Source organism: Triturus cristatus, chromosome 10, assembly GCF_964204655.1.
Source record: "Triturus cristatus chromosome 10, aTriCri1.1, whole genome shotgun sequence".
NCBI classification, from domain to species: Eukaryota; Metazoa; Chordata; class Amphibia; order Caudata; family Salamandridae; genus Triturus; species Triturus cristatus.
Window position 1 is genome coordinate 902,437,081 of NC_140593.1, and position 16,650 is coordinate 902,453,730.

Consider the following 16,650-nt stretch of genomic DNA (forward strand, 5'->3'; position numbering starts at 1 on the left):
CTAACAGATAGAAGGCAACTTAAATACTCCTTACATTGCAGAGACTCCCCAACTGGGAAGTAATATTACAAACATCCCAAAGGGAAATACGGCAAAATGAAGGTGGGTTAAGAAGCTTTATTTGACACTGAGATCCAAATTTACCAACCGTCAAAAGATATGGAAGAAAACCGCTATAGAAATGCCTACAGAGGCCGTTGCAGGTATGGGTTCCCTAGAGCCCATCCCAAGAAAATGTAGAATTGCCTCAGGTAAACCGCCTGGGTAAAGTAGTAGTCGACAGTCTCAATGGAGAAATCACAGGTCCATTGGGAACTGTTTCTAACAATCCTTTTCCTCCTTGAAAGTCTAATTCTTTTAATGCAGGTTTATTGACTCGCAAGCAGTGTAAAATCTACACTCATATCAATAAATTCCCTACCGGCCAGAGACCGCCAACATTAAACAGATTAGAGGCAGATAAAAGAGAAATAGGAATAGGCCCCTGCTATTTAGTTACAGTGTCAAATAGTAATGAGAGTCTCTTAATTTTCAACGGCACAGGAGGAAAATTAGAAAAAACAGCATCTCCTCCAAGCCAGCCGCTAGAGGCCACTTCCAGTATGGTCCCATGGGTTGATTCAAGAGAAATGTTGAGTCATCACCCTGAGCACAGTCAAGGAGAGTTACAGCTGTTGAAAGTAAGAGAAACTCCCGAAGCTAGAGCCCAGGGATGCATTTCTTTGAAGGTGGATCCCCAATTAGCGTACTCACCTAAGACATTAGATAGTAATGCTGCCCCGTTTTTTTCATGCATTAGGTGGCACATTTAATGTAGCTTTGAATAATAATGTTAATTGTACACAGCCTCAAGGCCTTTAAAATATCTCATTGGCTATCTCTAAATATTCAGCCGATAATATGCACTTAAATCGCTCACCTAAACCGACTGTCATCAGCAAAAAAAGCTGCCCCTGGGAAGAGAAGCCTCATAATGATATGATCTATACTAATTCACTACATCAGAGCTTTAAACCAAATACAATCCGGTCTATAGGTCACCCTGGGGAGACCAGATCTCAAGCTTATCCTTTGGAGGACTACAGAAAGGAGGATGCATTAGCTTTTATCCCACTTTACCATTCTAGAGGAAAACATGATGTCTTAAACAAGGAAAATAATCTCAAAATAATTTATTCTTTTTCAGGTTTGCACCAGATTACCTCCAATGAATTAATAAGCATATGTTTTGCTCCACCATTGGTTTCCCATGAGAGGGAGAAAACAATAATCAAATGGCACATTACACTTTTTGTAAATCATATAATAACACCTGAAGTCATCTCCTACTGTAAGGATATCTACAGCATGCTATTCTCCTCAGTTGTATCTACTGTCTTCAAGCCTCCTCCCAAACATCATTTCTAGAAGGACTCTAGTAGGACTTGAGTATCTGGATGGGGACTGGCTGTCAGAGACAGCAGCCCTAAAACTCTAAAATCTTTACCATCACCAGTTCTTTTAAACCCAGCGTAGTCCAAGACATACAAAACTGCGCACTCCGGCTCAATTTCCATAAAAAGATTGATTTATTCCAGCTCCTTTAGAAAGTATAAACTAACAAGCGCGTTTCAGTCGACAAATATGCATTTTATGCTGCTGTGTGATATTTCACTGAAAATCCGAGGCTACTATGTCAACTATTTCTAAAATTCAGTCTGAAATGCTGCAGAGCAGCACTTTTTATTATGCTCTGAAACTGATCATTTGGAAATCTTTCAGACAGTTGCTTTCTATATATACATGCTGCTTGGAAGGTCACAAGATCTGCACTAGACAGAGGAGAAGGAAGCCGGTATACATGATAAAACTGACAGCTAGCTAAAAGGTTTTGCCACTCTGTTTGGCCCTGGAGGTTCTGTTTGGCGTCAGATAAATCTGCCCCTCATAAAATGGAGCATGGCTTAACTCCCGCATCAAAGGAACTAGCGGCATAATGGATGAGTTGGAGCATCCTACTGACTAGCTAGGGCGTTGAGAGTTATTACTGTACATTTCTAACTTGCAACTGCACTTTATTAAATTATCATATATATATCTGCTTTCTATTAGCCCATATCCCAGGGTTACTTTTGACCAGGCAGTCATCAAAATTGTAATTATTTGAACAGATCATTATTTTAACATAATAGGTAAATTCAGCGCAGCAGGCTTGTGCTCATGTTTTATTTCTGTTTTGTATCTTATAGCTGTTGACTGTAAGATAGTCACCAGGTTTCCTAAAAGGTTTATTTGCCCTGAGTAGGTAACTAGTAGATGCAGCCTTAGGTATTTGCACCTAGGTACGTGTTTGTTAGGTGGTAAATTTTGTAAGATCTACTGACTGCTCTATCCGATTGAAATTGATTTTTAAAGTGTGTTGTAGGACATTTGTTTGCACTTGCACGTTATATTACTGCATAACTTGTAGACCATGGGTGATGCGCAGTGGGTAGTATTTTATGAACTGTGATAGTCATTTTAAGACAATATAATTGTGACCTTTTACATATCGTGCTATAAATGTCAATGTTTTAATTGTTATGGCATAAATTGCTGACAAACTTATTGATACATAAACCAACATTCATCAAACAAGTACACAAATGATGAAATGTTTTCTTTAACCCGTTTACCTCGGCAGACATTCCGCTGTGGTGCGAGGGTTCCAAAGGGTGGGCATGGCTGCGCCGGCCAACGGTCGTGCACAGCACCTGGAAGATAGTGCTCGCGTTGGCCGTTGGCACGGAACGGGTTAATGAATAAACAAATAAAAGAACAAATTAATTTTACTTTCAGTAGAAAGGTCCGAGCTTTCTAAATCCAGTTGAGACCACTATAAGATATTCTGTCTGATGCACATGCACTGCTCCCACAAATCAATCTGAGGATATTAACTTAGTCTTTAGTCTCCAATTTCAAATTCTGTTTTAAAAGGTTCAAGTGTACATCTTGCTGCTTTATTTATATACACTTTGTTAAGTTGTTATTATTATGTAACTTTCCAAGCAGTCGCAGACCACCTGAGAAGGCTTCGCGAACCCCAAGAGGCCCCTGGACCACAGGTTAAGAACTTGACATCTGTGGATCCCTGTAATCACTACCAGAATCCAGGGACCCCCACTGAATTACTATTGGAATCTGGGGACCACCAGTGAGTCACCACTGGAAGCTGAGGACCCAAGTCTAAGCATTTTCGATGATGTAAACTATAAAACAATACACAAAAGATACATATACAAGCATTCATCACACAGATATACAAATTAAGAAACATTTTATTTAATTCAAAACCAATTACAAAAATAATCAAATTTTAATTTAATGGGAAAGTTGGAGTTTCTATAACTTCAGTTGAGGCCACTCATCATCCATCTATATCTTATTTGATGCACTTGCACTGCTCCCACTAATCAATCTGAGGATCTTAATTTTTAGCCTTTAATTTTACAGTTTGCTTCTTTATGTGCACTTTATTAATCTGTTAATGTCATTTAATTTTCTACGCTGTTGGAACCCCCTGAGTAGCCTTCGCGGACCCCCATGAGCACAGATTAAGAACTAGTGCTCTAGACCATTTCTATATCGGTGGCTGTAAGAAGAGAACACAATAAATATGTTCTGCCTTCAACATTTATGTGCAGTGTTTTTCGTTGAACCGGAAGGACTGATGTATAATTGTTTATGTTGTGAATATTTCTCATGCTCGTTCTCATGCCTCAACAGCCAAGGACATCCCGGAGAACAGGAAACTGATAGTGGACAGTGTGACACAGCTGGAAGGCTGGACCATCCGGGCCCAGCTGAGTAACTATTCAGATCTGGTTACCTCGTTGGATCTTGCTCCCCCAACCAAGAGAGACATGAAGTGGCGGGAGTCTGGGGTGGTGCAGAAGCTACTTTCACTTCCTGCTCAGCCACTGTGGAACCAAAGAATATTGAAGGTATGACACCAATTGTTTTTCAGAAAGAAGTTTATTTCTTATGACTGTAGATCAAACCAGATTTGTTTTTCTTAAAAGTTCAATGTCACTTGAACGGTTATTGCTTTGTAGCTATTGCTGATAACTCAGTGTAAAATTCCCATAACTCATAAAATTTTGTTTTTTCCCCACTGCTAGCCAAGTTCAGTTCTAGTGTAACTTTTACAAAAACAACAATTGATGGACAGAATGCAGAACAATGTCATACATTCACCCCAGTACAGAGATCTGGGCCTAAATCCATCGTTTTTTTGCTCACCATGCCATTCCAGTTTGAACCCAGCCATATGCATATCAGTCTTGACCCTGTGCCCCATGGGAACAGTCCAGCCCGAACTGCCAAGCCAGGTCCTCCCTGGACTGGAAACAAGCATCCTAGGACCGGTTTCGGGCTTTCAGCCAGGATAGCCTGATTTCAGTGGCATGGAGAGCAAGGGACTCACGTCTGAGCATACCCTTCCCACTCGGGGTGACAAATGCAAAAACAACAATTGATGGACAGAATGCAGAACAATGTCATACATTCACCCCAGTACAGAGATCTGGGCCTAAATCCATTGTTTTTTTGCTCACCATGCCATTCCAGTTTGAACCCAGCCATATGCAAATCAGTCTTGACCCTGTGCCCCATGGGAACAGTCCAGCCCGAACTGCCAAGCCAGGTCCTCCCTGGACTGGAAACAAGCATCCTAGGACCGGTTTCGGGCTTTCAGCCCTCGTCAGCCAGGATAGCCTGTTTCCAGTGGCATGGAGAGCAAGGGACTCACGTCTGAGCATACCCTTCCCACTCGGGGTGACAAATGCAAAAACAACAATTGATGGACAGAATGCAGAACAATGTCATACATTCACCCCAGTACAGAGATCTGGGCCTAAATCCATCGTTTTTTTGCTCGCCATTCCAGTTTGAACCCAGCCATATGCAAATCAGTCTTGACCCTGTGCCCCATGGGAACAGTCCAGCCCGAACTGCCAAGCCAGGTCCTCCCTGGACTGGAAACAAGCATCCTAGGACCGGTTTCGGGCTTTCAGCCCTCGTCAGCCAGGATAGCCTGATTCCAGTGGCATGGAGAGCAAGGGACTCACGTCTGAGCATACCCTTCCCACTCGGGGTGACAAATGCAAAAACAACAATTGATGGACAGAAGTGGGCAAAAGAACGATGGATTTAACCCAGATCTCTTGACTGGGGGAGAATGTCTGCATTGTCAGCATTCCGTCCATCATTTGTTTGTTGTAACGCTTTTCGCCCTAAGTGGGATGGGTATTCCCAGACGTGGGACCCGTGCTCACTACGCCACTGGAGTCAAGCTATCCTGGCTGATGACGGCTGATAGCCAGAAACCGGTCCTAGGATGCTTGATTCCGGTCCAGGGAAGACCTGGCTTGGCAGTTCGGGCTGGACTGTTCCCATGAGGCACAGAGTCAAGACTGATTTGCATATGGCCATGTCTAAACTGGGGTGGTGTAGTGGGCAAAAGAACGATGGATTTAACCCAGATCTCTTGACTGGGGGAGAATGTCTGCATTGTCAGCATTCCGTCCATCATTTGTTTGTTGTAACGCTAGTGTAACTTTTAATCTAGATTAAACCAGTTTTACAGGACATCATCCCTAAAAAAAAAATAAAAAAAAATAAATAAAAATTTACACCTTAATAAATATTTATAGATGTGTCTGGGTTAAAGTATTTGCAATTGTTTTTTGTAGCTTAACTCACTTGTCTACCACAGTTGAGTGCTGCTACTATGGTGGTATGATACACCAACTCTCCTCCCCACATTGTCTGCTGCAAATACTTCTTTAATGAAACTGCTGCGCTTCTTGGCATGAGGAGCAGGTTAACTTTGAAGGGATCACAGTACCATATTTTATGATGCTGTGGACCCTGACAACCTTGTACTGTTGCCAAGAAGTTTTTCTACTTCTTACATTTCTGAAGTTTAACAAAAATAGATTGGAGAATATATAAACAATAATCTATTTTGGCCATCTAGTATTGTTAGGGTATTTTAAGTAGAGTATGCCTAGGGTAGTTACCAGGTAATTTCCAAATACATATTAACCCCTCTAATTAGATAAACACAGACAAGAAATCTTTTGGTAAGCATCAAAGAACTTCATATTAAAATGTACGTCAACTCGTCGGTCCACAGCCTAACTTGTATTTTCCTCTTTGAGCTACCATTAGAAGAGAGGCCTATACCTAGAACTCAAGTGGTAAACTATTTTTGTATCATGTATTCAGGCACAATCTCCAATGTTGAAGGAAATTCTTTGCTTAGATTTTCTATAAAACAAGACTGTTGTGATCTGCAAAGCAATACTGACAAGAAGGCAGTTATTAATACCTGAATTAATACCACAACTAATAAATAAATAAATATATATATATATATCCTATAGATGCAGATGGTTTCAATCACAAAATGGTTTTCCTTTCAAACTTTCATATTCCGCTCACCACTTTTCTCTGTTTATAATCTGAGAAACTCAGTGTGTGATCATTCGTGTTGATTTAGTAAGAAAACCAAATGGTAGAATTTCTGCATCACTTAATCGTCCCACTCTTGAACTTCAAGACAATTAGGCTAGATGGGTACCCAATATCCTTACGCTTTGTGTATGAAGCATTTGATGCGTTTAATGATCCTGCCCTGGTTAAGCTAAAGAGGCAATGGGGGTCTTGCATGGGTCATGTAGAGGGTTTAGGTCCTTTCTTACAGAGCGCACAACTCCAAATTTATATGCTTGTGTCTCAGGGTCCGATTCTTTGGAGGCAGCATTCTCACAGAATATCACCTTTCTGCAGCACTGCTTCCAAATGTGCATAGACTTGGAAGATCAGTGTGGCCAAACTAGGGGAAGGTTTTATTTTTAAGGAGTACTGCAGGGGTAGAGATCTGGAAAAAAAAATCATGTGACTGAGATAACCTTTTTCTGAAAAACTTTGTACTTTGACACTGTTACAATTCAATTATATCGCTAACAGTTCCAGTCAAACTCATTAATTTTTAATTTATAATAACTCACAACTTGGGGAAAATGCAAAAAGTGCTTCCGATTCTTTCACCATGCAGTGATAGCCCAGGGGTTTCAGGAAAACCCAGTCCACACTTCATAAGCTCTGTCTTTTCAGCGGGATATTAAGTCATGCCCACTCACACAATAACAAGAAAGGAAAAAGTGTCAGTAAAAAACGTTGTCAAAACACAAAATTAAATTAGCATGTGTCAACATAGCTGTTTTTCCACAAGATGCCACTGTTTTTGAATTTTTTGATTCTTAAGGTTTTCATGGGTTGCAGAGCTAGCCTGCCCTATTCATATATTGACAGCATTTGTTGGCTGTAGATACATGTGCTCAGCATACTCCTGCCATTTAGTGTTGGGCTCACGCATTTGCAACTTGTTTTTCTTAAAGAAGTCTTTTGAGTCATGAGGTATTGTGACTCCTCCTATAGTCTTCATTGCGTGGGTTTATCTGCTTCTTTGTTAGATTGTTTTTCTTGCAATCAGGTTTGAACGTCGACCCCGGGGCTACGGGACCAAAGCTTCGATTCCTGTCAGGAGGCCTTACCACACCCTCGATTCATAACCCTTCGACGGAAGATATGACATCCAACCATTGGTTTTCTTCACATACTTTGATCTGCCCGCCCGGGCCCGGTTCGACCTTGCTTTCTAACGCCACTGCCATCTTCTTTCGCTCGACGACAGAGAGTGATGGAAAAGATTCTTTAGTTTCTGCTCCAAGTGCCATGTCAAGTACTCCAGGTAGGATCAACACTCTGTCTCTAACCTCTGCTTATCCCCAGAACACGACGAGGCATTGTGTGAAGCATGCCTGGCCTTCCCTTCTAAAAGGACTCTTCAGCAACAAAGTGAAAGTCGCTGGGCCCGTTCCACCATGCTAGTGCACCAAGAAGAAAATGTGCCCAATATCTTCGGTGAGCATTCACTCGAGCTCCAACCTGAAGAGGACTTTGAGGACGCCGAAACAGTAAATGTGCCTATGGATATCCCCATGCTACTTGCCAGCAGTGGGAAGGCTCCAACCACAACCCGTCAGGATCCAAAAGGCATATTAGTACTCTGGTGACAGCTGTACAGACTCCCCACTAAACCATCAACAATGTCTCGCGGAACCACACTACCCTTGGGCCATGGAGGTATCCGAAAATGGACAAAGAAGCAGACACAAGTCCCTCCGCCTAAGCAGGCACCGAAAGGCATCGAAAAGCCAAAGGCAGCGATCACGCCAAAGTAAAAGCTAGCCTAGGTGTCAGCATCAAAAACGCAGATGCCGTATAAACACCACAAGGCATCATCAGACCCGAAAATAACACCTTTGGAATCAAAAGCACCCTCGGCCCCGAAGGCTACTCTCCAGCTCAAGAAACCATTGCCCCATTCGAGAAGCGTAAAGACAAAGGCACTAGGCCCATACTGTTTCCTTAGTCTCCCCTTCCTCCACCTGCTTCTACACCACTACCTCTGCCTTCTCCACCACCTATCATTCCTGTGCTACCAGCACCTGCTGCATCACCAATTCATCCACAGTCACCTGAACATTCGTGTAATAATGAAAGATGTCTCGTAGACAGGCCGCTTAGAACAGGTTGTAAGGTTTATTTGACAGGTAACAAAGTCCATATAAAGATCATCAGTAAGGCCTCAGATATCCAGTAGAGCCCCACCAGGAGCAGCCTCCCTGCTGCTCCGCCCCATCTCTTCCAACTGCCAACTCCTCCAGTCCCTCACACCCAACATTCTAAGTGACATCACACATGGCTGAGCAGCAAGGGACAGAGTAGCAATGAGGAAGATGCACACAACAGGTTATAACACATCTCCCTTCCTTACGAAAACAAAGCATAAAGATACAAATGCATAAAATCAAGATATAACCAAAATACCATTGCATACATAAACAGAAAATTCATTATGCAAGTAAACATACAACAAATCAGAAAATACTTGCAAGAAAACCAATAATGAACCCCATCCCCCTCCCTAGGGAACTAATTAGATGGGAAAACACCACCAACAAATGAACAGCAATGGGGTAAACACACCACCCCAAAGGGGAAAACACCTCCCTTAGAATCCAAAACAGCGTAATAGGGAAAATACACCTCCCTATAGGGGAATACACCTCCCTTAGACACACAGAACATTGTAATTGCAAAAGAGGAACTCACCACCCTAAGAAACTTGGAATACCGTAAAAGGGAAAACACCTCCCAAAAACTCGGAAATAGGGAAAATAAACCTCCCTATGATACAAAACACTGAAATAGGGGAACAACATCACCCTATAGGGGAAAAACACCTCCCAAAAGACTCCGAAATATGGAAAATAAACCTCCCTATGATACCAATCACAGAAATAGGGGAACCCTATAGGGGAAAAACACCTCCCTTAAACTCAGAAATAGGGGAACTACGTCACCTATAGGGGAAAACACCTCCCAAAAGACTCCGAAATAGGGAAAATAAACCTCCCTATGATACCAATCACAGAAATAGGGGAACCCTATAGGGGAAAAAAACACCTCCCTTAAACTTAGAAATAGGGGAACTACGTCACCCTATAGGGGAAAAACACCTCCCTTGAACTCAGAAATAGGGGAACAACGTCACCCTATAGGGGAAAAACACCTCCCTTAAACTCAGAAGCAAAACACAGAAATAGGGGAACAACCCCCTATGATCCAGAACAGTGCATTTAGCTCCCAAACGTCACTCCACACAGCTCCACAACCCTACCAAAATAATGGGTACTCACCAGCATGAAAGCCAGAATTAGAGCACAACCCAGTAACATGACACAACGCCCTTGAACAAGAACAGAGAACACACCACCCCCACAAAACAGTAATATAGCAAAGAAAATAAAGAAATAGGAAATCTCATACTCCGGTGAGCGATCTCTCACCCGAAATTGTCACCAGCAGGAAACTCTTCGTTATGAGTTCTATGCAGCTCTAGGGAAGTTGTCCAAGTTCCTTTTAAAATCCACTAGATGGCACTCTTGTAAATGGATTCACATCTAAAAAAAATCGGTGGTCCTCTCGTAAAGGGATTAACATCTTCAAATCAACACCCATGTGACACTTTAACCAATAACTAGTCTTTGTGCTGGGCCATTTAAAAAGTAATGTGGCACAAAATTGCTGAAGCTGTGTGAAAAGCCAGAATCACACTTGTAATCACATCCATGAACACACGGCCTGCAACGGAACTGTCAGTGCCTGAATAATTGAAATAGAATATAACACGAGCATTCTCTCACCTTTTGACATCCAGTGTGTTTACTTTGACCCTCGGTGAGATACAAAAGAATTTCCGCGTTACGAAGTGTGTCGTAAGTCCCATTACTATGGGAACGAACAACGTTAAACGCTGAGCTGCGTTGCTCGACTTCGCGCTAAAAGAACTTCACTGACCATAGAGTGGAGAGGAGAACACCAAACATTCCACAAGTGACGAACATGCTGCCTCTCCGCTAGCACCAACTGAAAATTCTACAACGTCATCAGAGCACAGATGGCAGCGCCACCGAAGCATCACTCGGCTGACTAACGGTAACAATTTCAAATGACACCACTGGGACTTGATCCATGCCCCCGACAAACAGCTGAAGGATCCTGAGCATGTAGGCAGACAGGTCATATAGCAAACTGAAATTGTGCCCACGTCGAATTCTCTCACCTCCAGGTGCCACACCAATAATTTACAAACGTTACACAGGCATTTTTAACAGGAAAGTCAGACCTGTATAGTGCCGATTTCTCTCAGAATACGTCGCTCCCATCACTCTGGAGCGTCATGGCTCACATAGTCAGTATTCACCTCAGCAGCTTATCTCCACAGGTTTAAAAGAAATAATAGTCTCTGTTTTTTCTAATTGTCACAGATCACAGGGTTGCTGGTTTTGCCCAGCATGCATTGCTGGTGCCAATTCCCAAACACTCGTTAGTACTGCCAATCACAGAAAGGACAGCAGGACCTAAGAAACATTACCAAGGCAACATGTAGGTTCTGTTTCATTCGAAGAGAACTAGAGATTCAACAGAAACTGGCACTTACATATTAGGGCGACCGATGGAGTGGTCACTGGTGGGGCTCTTAAGTGCCAGCTTCCTGAAAATATGCAATTTCACTTGAAGTTTCTTTACTTGAAATTTCTCTTGAAGTTCCTTTTCTCTTGAAAACCATAATCCATTGAAGCACACACGTAAATTCTTTCCAGTCGTCGCCAGTGTAATAATGAAAGATGTCTCGTAGACAGGCCGCTTAGAACAGGTTGTAAGGTTTATTTGACAGGTAACAAAGTCCATATAAAGATCATCAGTAAGGCCTCAGATATCCAGTAGAGCCCCACCAGGAGCAGCCTCCCTGCTGCTCAGCCCCATCTCTTCCAACTGCCAACTCCTCCAGTCCCTCACACCCAACATTCTAAGTGACATCACACATGGCTGAGCAGCAAGGGACAGAGTAGCAATGAGGAAGATGCACACAACACAACAGGTTATAACAATTCCCCTCACGAGCAACCATGGTCATCCCTCACACCATCATCTATAGGGCACCTTAGCACAGGTGATAACATTTACCCCTATGAGGCACCATACTTTCCTAACCCACAGGGAGATCCAGACAATGTTGAGGACCTCTGGGATCATTACAACATAGACCCCATCAATGATACTGATCCCAACCTATACCCCTCTAAACCCTTTCCACCAGACGACACAGCAACCTACCATGGGGTCCTGAAGTAGAGCAGCACACTATCATAAAGTAGATATGCAGACACTAGAAGATGATAATGACTTTTTAGTGGAAACATTAAGCAGGTCTCAATGAATGGTACAGTTCTTGCCCATGTTAAAAGGTATACTTAATACCATAGTAAAAATCTTTAAGCAGCCGGTAAAACCCAGAGGCATAACACCAAGTGTAAACTAGAAATGTAACCCCTCCCCATCTGACCCAACATACATCAAAGACCAGCTTCCACCAGATTCATTGGAGGTTCATACTGCCAGAAAACTGGCAAATTCCCAAGTGACTGGAGATACTCCCCCCACCAAAAGGAGAGCAAAAAAACATTAAGCGGCAGTGAAACGTGTGGCTGCCCAAGCAGCAAACCATCTATGAATACCAAATTCTGTAGGCCTCCTTTCAAGATACAACAGAGCACAATGGAATTTGATGCAGGCACTACTCCAGCATCTCCCAGGCCTATTCCCTCAAAAAGGGACAGAGCTAGTGGTGGAAGGGAAACTTATTTCTGATGCCACCATCCAATGTACATTAGAGTCAGCAGATACAGGTGCAAGGGAGATTAATACCAGTGTCGTCATCAGGCTCCGCCCGTGGCTTAGACTCTGGTTTTAAGTCTCAGGTCCAGCAACATCTACTCAACTTACCATACAATGGTGAACATTTGTTCGGAGCACAAGTAGATGAGATGCTGCAAAAAAGAATGAAAGACACTGATATGCCAAGGCCATAGGTGCACTACAAACCTACGAACATAGGGGTTCCTTTCGTGGGGGACACTATAAAGGGGTATCGAAAACAAACACCTCCACAGACACAATCAATGTGCAGAAGCAGCAAGCTAATACACCAGAGGGACATACTATATGCCAAATTACAAGAGCAATAGAGGATGGGGTTGTGGATCCGCCTCTAAAGGGACCACTCCCACTAAGCAGTGATTCTCTGTGTCTCCCCCCTCCACACTTAACACCAGTAGGCGGGATGGCTGTAGCACTACCACAAAGACTGGGTGCAAATTACTACAGATCAGTGGGTCCTTTCCATTATAAAAGATGGGTACAGTCTAGAACTCACATCTACCCCACCCACTATACCACCAACTATACAAAATGTCAACAAAACACCTACCACTCCTACAAGAGGAGATCAGGTTCTGCTTCAAAAAGGGACCATAGAGCTGGTCCCAAAACATCAAGCATACAGGGTACATACTCGCTGTACTTCCTCAATCCAAAGAAGGATGGAAACTTAAGGCCTATAGTAGAACTCAGGCCACTTAACAAGTATATCTTGTCAGAGCATTTTCATATGGTAACACTCCAAGACGTAATACCATTGCCACAGCGAGGAAACTTCATGACAGCCATAGACCACAAAGACCTCTACTTCCACATTTCAATGCATCCTTCACATCGCAGCTACCTCCGATTTCAAGTATATGGTCAACATTACCAGTTCAGGATGTTTCCATTAGGAGTAACTACTGCACCAAGCGTATTCACAAAATGCTTCACAGTAGTAGCAGCAGCTCATCTCAGAACGGGGGAATACACGTGTTCCCATATCTAGACAACTTGCTGATCAAGAGTCCAACCAAACATCTATGCCTGCCGGACACGCAAAAGGTAATCAACATTCTACACAAATTAGGCTTCACACTCCATTCAATAAAATCTGACCTTCAACGGTCATACGGCTCCCACTTTCTCAGTAGGAACTGTGCGTTAGTTGGACAACATAAAATTGGGATGGTGCCAGACTGATTCTATGCTCCCTCTCGGGATATGTTGAGCTATGGGTCTGCTAGCTCACAGTGCCCCAATCAGTACCCTTAAACCTGATAAGGTAACAAAAGGATTGGGCAACCTCAGAACATGACAACTCTGACTCCACAAGGAAGCGTAGTAACAGATCTAGAACCTTTTCGCGCAGTCACTTGTGCATACCCAGAAAGATACACATGAAGTACACAAAGAGGCGTTTCAATATTTATTGAACCATGGTGATCCAAAATAAATGTGCTGCAGTGATTAATAGACAGACGCAGATGAAAGTATTGACAATATGAAAACAGTGAAAAGGATAAACAATTCCACTATTGTGCTAAAGCTGTGTGTACTCTCTCTGTCTTTCTCTCTCTTTCTCTTTCTCTTTCTCTCTCTTTCTCTTTCTCTCTCTCTCTCTCTCTCTCTCTCCCTCTCTCTCCCTCTCTCTCCCTCTCTCTCTCCCTCTCTCTCTCTCTCCCTCTTTCTCTCCCTCTTTCTCTCCCTCTTTCTCTTTCTCTTTCTCCCTCTTTCTCTTTCTCTTTCTCTTTCTCTTTCTCCCTCTTTCTCTTTCTCTTTCTCTCTCTTTCTCTTTTTCTCTTTCTCTCTCTTTCTCTCTCTTTCTCTCTCTTTCTCTCTCTTTCTCTCTCTTTCTCTCTCTTTCTCTCCCCCTCCCCTATTATGCGCTCCCTAACCTAGTTGCCTAGGGCGGGTGATCTACCAAAATCCCTTACTGGATGATCTAACTCCCCATTACCTGTGGGTGAATATATATTAAGGTCTACGTCTTGGTCACAATTTGGACATCCCTTCTCGCAGAGGATAAACAGGAATCTGCTTGGCTGAGACTCCGACAAACAGCCACCTCGCAGTGACAGCAGAGTGCTCTTCTGGTTTTAACACGGCATGTGTGTATATATAATAACAGCATCCATGCTTTCGTGCCAAGGTCCTAGCCAGGCTGAAATTTTTATCCTCTTGTGATAGCTGTCTCCCGTTACTGACAAACAACAACATTTGCACAATGTACGTTAAGGCATTGTACTAAATGTTCAAGGTGTCGTGATAGTGTCCTGCGAAGTGGAAATGTTAGCAATGAGGTTTCAGAGAAACTTATCCTGCACTATCACGCAAGCAAACGTGTCAAAAGTTATTATGTAAAAAGGAAGGCAACTTTAGGAACTCGTGTATGTAAAATGGCAGTGTTTCTTCCCGGGCTTAACCCAGCCACTTGACACAACACTTGCAAGTGTAGCCGTTCTTAAGCACAACCCTAGGTTCTATTACAGCCAAATCCTATCCCAGTCCAGCAAGGGTTCAAAAGTTTCAATTAGCATTGCCTCTTTTTCAGCCACATCATCAAGTTGCAGTCAAAACGGTCATGAGTTCTCTAGGAATTATGGCATCATGTATCTCGATTGTGCCTCAGGGAAAAGCTGCATATGTGTCCCCTTCAATCACAATGATCTCGAGTGGCTGGGCATCTACAAAATCTAGTGTTGGCAGGGCCAGTGACTCATCACTGTCTGCATGTGGAACAGCAACAATCTTTTGCAGGGTCTTCCCTGCAAATGACCATTACAACTGATGCGTCCCTGTAGGGTTGGGGAAGCACACATGCAGGACCTCACAGTACATGGCCTATTGTCGCCAACTCAGAAACCTTTACACATCAATCACCTAGAGCTTCGTGTGATTCAATTAGCTCTCAAGGCTTTTCAGCAACATTTTCACCATAGAGTGGTTCTGGTCCATACCGACAACATGATCACAGTGTACTACATTCAAAAACTGGGAGGGACACACTCCATACAGCTCTCACACATAGCGGAGCAGATATGGCACTGGGTCATACATCACAAAATCCAACTCCTAGCAGAATACCTAACAGGGGTGGACAACGACTTTACAGATAAGCTCCACAGAATGCATCATTAAACACGAGTGAGAGATCAATACTGCACTGCTCCACTCATATTTTCAACAGTGGGGTACCCCGGAGATTGACCTCTGTGCAACAGAACGCGTAATGCCCCAGTTTCGCCTCCAGGGTTCCTCACCCACAATCCAAAGGCAATGTCCTAGAGATCAGCTAGTGAGGGATATTTGTTTATGCTTTTCCCCCTTCTCCCACTCATTCATTACATGGTCAGAAGCTCACACCAACATCCCTCACTAAAATCCCGATATCCTCAACATGGGCGCAACGAGCATGGTTCACAACTCTTCTACCACTATTGGTTGTGCCTCACAAGAAACTTCCACTTTGGCCACATACTAACTAACTCAGAAACAGGTAAAAGCCATACATCCAAATCCCAAGCAGCTGAAAAAAAATTTGCCTAGCTGTAGTACAGGTAAGTTTCAATTCTATTAAGGACACGTGGGGCGAGGATTATGTCTCCTTCCTTCGCTTTTTTTAATTTTTACAGCAGTACAGCAAAACATTTTTTTAACACACAACCAAACTACATTTCCCAAAAACAGCAGGGAAATAAGTCTTAAACAGGAGTCCTTCAAACGCTGTCCACACTCCAGAACCGAGGTATTCCTTCCACACTGTTTCCTCTTCCTCTTTCTTCGCGCAAACCATTCTCTGTCGGATTTCACACCTCTTGTTTGGATTCATCGATTCCTGAAAAAACAGGCAGTGTCAGAGATCTGTACCGGAACCAATGAAGTTGCAGAAAAACAAAAAACACCACGACATGGCTAAAGTCATCCAATACGTATACAACACATTTCAAGAGAACCCATGAAAGGATTACTTACACCAAAAAGGGGAGGGTTCACGTCTTCAGTGGTCAGTGGGCGGGATAATCCTCACTTCCGTGTCCTTAATAGAATTGAAACTTACCTGTACTACTGCTAGGCACATTTTCATTCTATGTCAGGATCGGAGGCTCAGATTATGCCAGTTCAAAGCTTGTCAACCACCAACTGTGCCACTTCCAGCCCTGGTTTGAAATAAAACCTCTTAAAGGTAAAATTTGAGGACCAATTAGCAGCTCACATCAGATCTTCCAAATGCGGCCGCCCCCCTGGAAAACCCAGGGGGTAAAAACCTTCCTGATATTGGACTGGGCCTTG

At 43.1% G+C, this 16,650-nt stretch overlaps 1 protein-coding gene across 3 annotated transcripts in view; it reads left to right on the forward strand.

Annotated features, from left to right (window-relative positions):
• The window catches only part of LOC146796212 (uncharacterized), a 403,367-nt gene that overhangs the window by 159,230 nt on the left and 227,487 nt on the right, over positions 1-16,650 (forward strand). For all 3 annotated transcript variants that reach the window (XM_085628712.1, XM_085628713.1, XM_085628714.1), the window contains one exon: positions 3,745-3,962. In XM_085628712.1, the coding sequence (XP_085484838.1) occupies positions 3,745-3,962 (218 nt within the window). The remainder of the gene's footprint in view (positions 1-3,744; positions 3,963-16,650) is intronic.